Source organism: Hyalella azteca, unplaced genomic scaffold (genome assembly GCF_000764305.2).
Source record: "Hyalella azteca isolate HAZT.00-mixed unplaced genomic scaffold, Hazt_2.0.2 contig5880, whole genome shotgun sequence".
Taxonomy (NCBI): Eukaryota; Metazoa; Arthropoda; class Malacostraca; order Amphipoda; family Hyalellidae; genus Hyalella; species Hyalella azteca.
Genome location: NW_025936059.1, coordinates 321,657 through 330,424, shown reverse-complemented (window position 1 = coordinate 330,424; position 8,768 = coordinate 321,657). Strand labels below are relative to the sequence as shown.

The 8,768-nt window shown below is 39.7% G+C and overlaps 1 protein-coding gene across 1 annotated transcript; it reads left to right on the top strand.

The window, feature by feature from the left end:
- Positions 1 to 1,755: 1,755 nt before the first annotated feature.
- On the top strand, positions 1,756 to 5,539 carry LOC108665919 (pentatricopeptide repeat-containing protein 2, mitochondrial; the record flags this gene model as incomplete). The annotated part of the gene is given in 4 exon segments (XM_018152722.1): positions 1,756 to 1,883; positions 2,204 to 2,309; positions 4,295 to 4,435; positions 5,437 to 5,539. Coding segments are annotated over 4 exon segments (438 nt in total), but the record flags the coding sequence as incomplete, so codon positions are not given.
- Between the last annotated feature and the right edge of the window lie 3,229 nt (positions 5,540 to 8,768).

The following is an 8,768-nucleotide window of genomic DNA, read 5'->3' as shown; positions in this document are numbered from 1 at the left end:
GATGCCAGTGTTTTCTACGGTCCACCTGATGTTTAATCTAAAGTCAAGACTTTGTTTACCAGAGCAATAAATTAAATTAGCTTTAATGTTGTTAACTGTGCAATTTTCTCAATAAAAGCTTAATAATTTGTGTGAGTAGTATTAATAATGTAAATATTAATTATCTAAGGAGTGACTTTTGGATCTAATAAGAACATGGATTCTCCAATGTTTTTCATGCAAATTTGTATGATAAGTTGATCAGTAAGACGTGCTTTTGCTTACTCTATACAAATTTCCAATCAAATAATTTTGTTTATTGTTATTTGGCTACGGCAGCCCAACCCCTCTGTGTTGCTATGGAAGTCGTGGCCAGTACAAGAGGAACGTCACGACCGAGCCAATGGTCCTGGACCCGCTCGATCGAGCATTGGTTTCAGGCTACGCTCGTTGCTGAGTAGGGCCGAACGCCTCTTAAGCCTGAAATCGTTCCAGCACATGTGCAACGCTACCCAAACGCGGTCTGCACCGTGTGAGTTACCCTAAGAAACGGAAAATGAATACTATTTTCTCTGGTTTTCTGACACAACCACTAGCTGGATATGATCCATGTCCAAACAAACCATGCAAAGACTAAGTTAAATGTTTGCATGTTTGTCACTAGACTAATTTTAAAAACATAATTCTTAGCATGAATTTTTAATGTTCTGATGTACATAATTTTTTGTGACTTTCAATTTGTAACTCTACTAAAAAGCATCATATATTACTAAACAATATGTCAATAACTCTTTACTGAAAGGTTTAATATAGCTGCTTGCATGTTCCCATTATAGGACACTGAGGCGGCAACTGCTGCTTGCAGTGACATTGCTTGTGGAAGAAGCTACAACTCATCAAGCAGATGGAAATGATTCAAAACAATTTGTGTGTTTTTTCTATGCTTTATGATTAGGGCAATGAAAAGAGTGATCTCTATTAGACTAAATAGACATGTTATTCATTTAAATATTGAATTGAAAACATAGTAATTCCATGAGAACCTTCAAAACCTCTTATGAAATCTGTGCAACTGCTTTCCTGTGTAATTCGGTGAGAATTGTTACTTATATAGTACGCCTGTTCATTACCTTAAATTTACAGTTGGGCAAATACCTATCTCTTAACTGGAAAACTGGGCAGAAGCCATGTGCAGCTGATGAATCAGATAGAAATATGTCTGTGAATCTTGCCGATTTCTTCTGTTTCAATTGCTTTTTCTCAACTTCTTCACAAGAAAAAAGTCCAATAATCAATTTTAAAACAAACATTTTTACCCAAGATTTTAGGGACCTCCTGCCCAATATTCTAAATTGGACCTACCTATGTTCAAAGGCAAAATGTAATAGTCAAGGTTAGAATTATTGTTTCTTTGATTACCATACTTTGGAGTCTAGATTGACACCTTGTACACTGTTAGAAAAAACGGTGAAAAAACGGTCCCCCCGGCGTTCTAGTGGCCGGTCGCCCCGTGAAAATAAACTGTTTCGCTGTTTTTATCAGATGTTTTACGGATTTCTAGTGTAAAATTAGAATAAAAACGGCGACACGGTGTTTCTTTTCACGTGCCGACCGGCCACTGAAACGCCGGTAATACCGTTAACGGTAATTTTTCTAACAGTGTAGAATTATCTGTATATTATTTGTATTGAGGCAGTATAATTCTTAATGTGTGCTTGCAGTATACTTTTTCTTAGAATTATTATCCCAAAGTTATATGTCACCTTTCTCTTTCCAGATCCAAATGAGTGGTATATAATTAAATATTTATTAAATCATGTTGAGTTTTGCGACAAACATGAGAGCAATGCTCACAACATCAAAACTTTTGAAATTTGGTTACTGGAAGCAGTCAGATTGTAATAGTAAGTTTTAAAATGCTTTCATATAATGCTATATTATATACATATTTCATTATACATTGTTTCACCTACAGAGGATTTGTTGGAGAGAAGAATGTGTGTAACACCTATAATGACAATATAGGCATCAAATATCTTCATTTGTGCTGCTTATAATGAGATGTTATATGGTACTTATTATTTATAACATTGAACATTTCAATAACAGTAGAAAAACTATCATAATTCTTGTATTCTATAAGTATTTTTTTTGAATGGAATTTTAAGAACTTGTGGTTAATACCATATATTTAGCTCAATACTGATTGTATCTCTTGTTCCAGTCATGGGTAAGCACTACATTTTCACCAAGCAAGCTCTGGGAATAGATAAATTTTTGGAGAAGAAAAATGAAATCATCAAGCAGTCATCTGAAGAAGAGACTCTAAGGTAAACTGCAATTTTGGCTAAGATGCACAATGATAATTTTTTTTATCCCATCATTTAGCTACCTTTTCTTGGTGACTAGTCTGTCCCTCTAGCAAAGCTATGTTTGTAAGGAAGTATTTGTTGTAGACCACATCTATTTATTACTTGTTAAAAAAATTTGCATGCATATCAGTATTTTTGTTTCTTTCTAAGGTGATTACTAACTTTATTATAAAAAATATATCCTGATTTAGGCTGATTATAGCTTTGTTGTCATGTTTTGGCTCATGGTTGCTTTTCCCTGAAGGGAATTCAAACTAAAATTAATCATAATGTTTAATATAATATAATAAAGCTTAATTAGTACTTCTAAAACCTTCGATGTTCATGTTATGAGTGGCACTTAAATAGAACTTCTTAATGTAATTGATATAAACAATATTTTCATTGTTTTTCTTAACTAGCATATTAAACTTTTTGTAGGATTTGTAAGCTCAAATATTATGTTTTCAAGGGTTATTTGTTACAGTATTACAACTTTTGGAAAGAACATTTTTCATTATGATGCAAAATAAATGCATTCAATGCTTAAATATTTGATTTTGGAATGCCATGACTACAAAGATTAGGTATCATACATATAAGTGAGAATTAAAACTTAGAATTACTCCAGAAATAATTTCAGTGCCCTGAAAGATCCGCTGGTTTGTAAATTGATAACTGTAAACTCATCCGATGCCGAGGTCTTCAGCCAGCGTATCGGGGCACAGCATGACGATGCTGGTGCAGGCTTGGGGCACCGCATGACGATGCTGGTGCAGGCTTGGGGCACTGCATGACGATGCTGGTGCAGGCTCTGTCTCTTATACACATCTAGATGTGTATAAGAGACAGCTGCATGACGATGCTGGTGCAGGCTTGGGGCACCGCATGATGATGCTGGTTCAGGCTCCCAGTGCCTTGCAAGAGATAGTCTCGCTGTAAGCCTTCCTCTGTTGGTTTTTCGGTCATCGGGACTCAGGGCGGCGGCTTAAATAGTTGTCAAATCAATGTAGTTTATGTGTTGATGATATCTACAACCTTCTCTGCACTTGCGGAAATTTATAGACATTTGTTTCTTGTATGATTTTTCAGAGAAATTATTCTTTTCAACGAGGTCCTTGATCGACTTTTTTTTTGTTGTATATTATCACAATTTTGTTGTGCTTCCGGTGTTATTTTTCAGTATTGCCTGTAGGACTCAGTTATATGCCTTATTATCGCTGTCAGTTCATTTTAACAGTAGATGATCATGATGTTTTAGTTTGGTTCTTGTTCCTAAACAGCTTGTTTTTGGCGCGATTTATAATCTGAAATGTTGGCTTCGATTATTATGGTTTCGTACCCATTGTTTGAGCAAATTTGTCTGCGGTTTGGAGTTGTATTTCTCAAGTCTCTACTCTCTAGCAGATGCACTGGGCCTATACTTTCAAAAAAAGTTAAGAGATCGTAAGTTCATCAGCTAATCATTGACGGCCTTGCAAGCAAAATCCACCAATAATAGACAAGAAAATAGAGCGTAAGTACTTACGTTCACTTGGCGAGTTTTGAAAGTATGGACCCTGGTCATTTACTTCGTTTACCATTTAACTCTATTGGCTAGCAAATTCTCCTCAACTTGGACGAGTATTTCGAGTTTCGGTAATATTTATCAGAAATTAAAACTTAAGTGAACGAATCATGTTATTAAACCACTCGTTGTTCCGTCATGTGTTCTATCGGCCGACATATGCTGAAAATATCGTCGAGATATCTAGAGTGAAGCTCAGGCTTGATCCGTGTGCCTACCAACACTTACGTTTCAAATGTCCGCATGTACTTTTCAGTAAAAGTTTATTTTGACTACTGTCCATAGCTACTCCGTTGATTTGTAGATAAATTTCGTATTCTGGAGTATAGAAGAGAGATCCCTTATACAATTTTCGAGTAATCTGGCGTACTATTTCTAACTGTAAATATTTTTCCAGGTTCCAGACAAAAATGCGTGAGCTGTTGGCGCAGAGCGGCCACAAGCTGATGCTTGTGTTCAAACAGGACCTCGAGAAAGCCATCTACGTGTGCCAGGACAAGGAGGAGGACATACAACTTGTGCAGCATCTCGCATGCAAGTTCGTCGGTACTTATTCCATGCTTGTTGTTTAAATTGTTTATGATCACGTGGAGGTTGTCTACAACTTGTGCAGCATCTCGCATGCAAGTTCGTCGGTACTTATTCCATGCTTGTTGTTTAAATTGTTTATGATCACGTGGAGGTTGTGTAGAACTTTGCTCTTTACAGTTCCGTGAGATTCTTCTGTTGAAGATAATCTAATGGGTCATTATATTATATCCAAAATACGGAACTTGGTTGAGACTTAATTGAAGAGAATGTGTGACAATAGTATAGAAAAACTGTTCCAGCTAACTGTGATACATTCTGCTACCTTGAAACAAATGATTCCTCAGGTGTGTTCTTGTTGCCATACTTATTTTGGGAATTCGTTAAAACTAAATTACATAAATGTTCTCAGTTTGTGTGTTGGTTTTGAATGTATAAATCTATGGTTATGCCTGATGAATTAAACATCTGTTCAGCCTTGCGCTTGCTGTAATGTTCACTGGCCGTCCCTCTGAGGTACTACCTCTCGAGACCCTTCTTCTTGGTTACACAGTTATCGGTCGCGCTAAGCGGAACTGTTTTCCTGGAATACTTCAGTTCCAACATATCACTATGTTTCCATATCTTTCATATCCACATATCACATATCTTGCGTCGTGCTCTCTTCTAGGAACTCGTTGCAGTCAAGTTGTGCTGCGCGTGGGCAGGCGCCATTATCTTGGCTGCGTTTTATTTACTTAGCTTCAAAGATGCCGCGTTTCCTTCCCCCAAATTTCTTGCCTAAATACCGTTGATACTCAGCCTAACAAGCTGTCTACCCTGCCTGATTTGCTTTAAGAACAATGGGACCGGCCGTATACTTCAAGACAAGGAGCCCTGCTGTGTCTTGAAACTATAATAATACCTTGTAGTTCAAAAGTTTTGAGGGCTTCGGAGTTTGAATTGTTTATAATAAATATTTGCTGGTAACTTGTGCAATTTTAATCCATTAACAACACCTGGCTTGTGCAGGTACGCGAAGCAGAACGCGAAACTTCGCTTTGGTTCGTTCACGTTTGGCGCGGTGCTCATGAGGATGTGTTATGTGCTCAACAAGCCTGACGTCGCCATGCAGGTAAACTTATGATGTGTTATGTGCTCAACAAGCCTGACGTCGCCATGCAGGTAAACTTATAATGTGTTATGTGCTCAACAAGCCTGACGTCGCCATGCAGGTAAACTTATAGCCATTCATCAGTATTATAATTTCTTAATGAATCTCACATTACGTGTCATGTATTTCAGTGCATGTGTGTATTGTAGGTTTATTTTAATCCTGGCACTATATATAAATATATATAACATATTAGAGCACACATCCTGAATACCGGTATCTTTTTTATTGAGAAGAAATTACCTGGATCCTAAGTTTCATTACTAGGGGCCATACTTTCAAAACTTGCTAAGTGAACGTAAGTACTTATGCCCTATTTTCTTGTCTATGATTGGTGGATTTTGCTTGAAAGGCCGTCAATGATTGGCTGATGAACTTACGATCTCTCAACTTTGTTTGAAAGTATAGGCCCTGGGCTGTAAGTCGGGGACGTTGCAGCCAGCTAGCTCTGTAGCAAGTCAGCTAGCTCTCTTTTCTAACATTTCTCATTTCTAACACATCTGCCGTGTGCAGTGGCACTAATGTCCCCCGTGTGCAACATTTCTAACACATCTCCCGTGTTCAGTGGCACTAATGTCCCCTGTGTGCAACATTTCTAACACATCTGCCGTGTGCAGTGGCACTAATGCCCCCCGTGTGCAACATTTCTAACACATCTCCCGTGTGCAGTGGCACTAATGTCCCCTGTGTGCAACATTTCTAACACATCTCCCGTGTGCAGTGGCACTAATGCCCCCCGTGTGCAACATTTCTAACACATCTCCCGTGTGCAGTGGCACTAATGTCCCCCGTGTACAACATTTCTAACACATCTCCCGTGTGCAGTGGCGCTAATGTCCCCCGTGTGCAGTGGCACTAACGCCCCCCTGTCTCTTATACACATCTAGATGTGTATAAGAGACAGATTTTCGAGTAATCTGGCGTACTATTTCTAACTGTAAATATTTTTCCAGGTTCCAGACCAAAATGCGTGAGCTGTTGGCGCAGAGCGGCCACAAGCTGATGCTTGTGTTCAAACAGGACCTCGAGAAAGCCATCTACGTGTGCCAGGACAAGGANTGTGACCCACTACTGGCGGGGCTGTGACCCACTACTGGCGGGGCTGTGAGCCACTACTGGCGGGGCTGTGACCCACTACTGGTGGGGCTGTGACCCACTACTGGCGGGGCTGTGAGCCACTACTGGTGGGGCTGTGACCCACTACTGGTGGGGCTGCTAGGGACCTAACCCTGTTCACCAGGACCACCTTAATCCTGTTCTCCTGTTTACCGTTGCTGGTTACCTCTTGTCTATTTATTTTTCTCTTGCTATTAAACTTATGGGTAACGTGGTCCTTTTGAGTTCGTTTGAACCGGACGCTACAAGAACTGCTTCGTAGAATAATAATGATAATAATAACCCAGTGCCACCCTAACCCTGTGCACCTGTTCACCCAGTGCCACCCTAACCCTGTGCACCTGTTCACCCCTAACCCTGTCTCTTATACACATCTAGATGTGTATAAGAGACAGGTGTACAGTTACTGCTGTTGTTAATATACTGGTGAGTGTACAGTTACTGCTGTTGTTAATATACTGGTGAGTGTACAGTTACTGCTGTTGTTAATATACTGATGAGTGTACAGTTACTGCTGTTGTTAATATACTGGTGAGGCGTGGTGCAGTGCCCAGTACAGTTACTGCTGTTGTTAATATACTGGTGAGTGTACAGTTACTGCGGTTGTTAATATACTGGAGAGGTGCAGTGCTCAGTACAGTTACTGCTGTTGTTAATTAATAACTGACTAATCACACGGCATATATGCCTTCCACCGAAAAGACTCCATTGCGCGGTCTTAATCATCTTAATTTTTAATCATCCAGCGAGTCGCGTCTCTCCAATATAATTTATATATTATGAAGCGCCTGACACGGTCGGACGTTTCAGTGCGCTAAAATGTTATGTTGTTAATGTTAAATGCTCTGTTGTTAATGTTAAATGCTCTGTTGTTAATGTTAAATGCTCTGTTGTTAATGTTAAATGCTCTGTTGTTAATGTTAAATGCTCTGCTCCCTCTGAATGTTCATCAAATAACGAAGCTTGTGTCGTAAACTTGGAAGTGACTTTCAAAAAACCACGTAAATTGTAGTACGGAAATGATTATATATGTAAAGGCGCTTTGGTTTTATGAATCACGAATCACGAACCATCACGAATAATAAAAAAGGAGGAAGTGTCGTAAACTTGGAAGTGACTTTCGAAAAACCACGCTCGTGGTTTCTGTGCCATGTTTACCTGTGCCATGTTTACCTTCTTTACCTTTTCTGCCATGTTTACCTTCTTTACCTTTTCTGCCATGTTTACCTTCTTTACCTTTTCTGCCATGTTTACCTTCTTTACCATTTCTGCCATGTTTACCTCCCTTTACCATTTCTGCCATGTTTACCTTCTTTTACCATTTCTGTGCCATGTTTACCTTCTTTACCTTTTCTGCCATGTTTACCTGCTTTTTTGCCATCTGCGATCGGCATTTTCTGCGCCATGTTTACCTGCTTTATTGCCACTGCGATCGGCATTTTCTGCGCCATGTTTACCTGCTTTTTTGCCATCTGCGATCGGCATTTTCTGCGCCATGTTTACCTGCTCTTTTGCCATCTGCGATCGGCATTTTCTGCGCCATGTTTACCTGCTTTTTTGCCATCTGCGATCGGCATTTTCTGCGCCATGTTTACCTGCTTTTTTGCCATCTGCGATCGGCATTTTCTGTGCCATGTTTACCTGCTTTTTTGCCATTTCCCAGGGATATTCTTACTTCTTCCGCGTGCGTAGCTTGGGGTTTTTTCATAGTTTCTCGTTCGCTTAACATACTCTCCTCGTGCCGCGCTCAGCCCGCAATTTTAAGACGCCTACTTCTCGCAAAATTGTTCACTCATGTTAAATTAAGCTGTGTAGAGGTTAGGCCAGTATTAGGCGTGACGTGTTGACGTGGTGTGAGATGTTCCATTAAGCTGTGTAGAGGTTAGGCCAGTATTAGGTGTGACGTGTTGACGTGGTGCGAGATGTTCCATTAAGCTGTGTAGAGGTTAGGCCAGTATTAGGCGTGACGTGTTGACGTGGTGCGAGATGTTCCATTAAGCTGTGTAGAGGTTAGGCCAGTATTAGGTGTGACGTGTTGACGTGGTGCGAGATGTTCCATTAAGCTGTGTAGAGG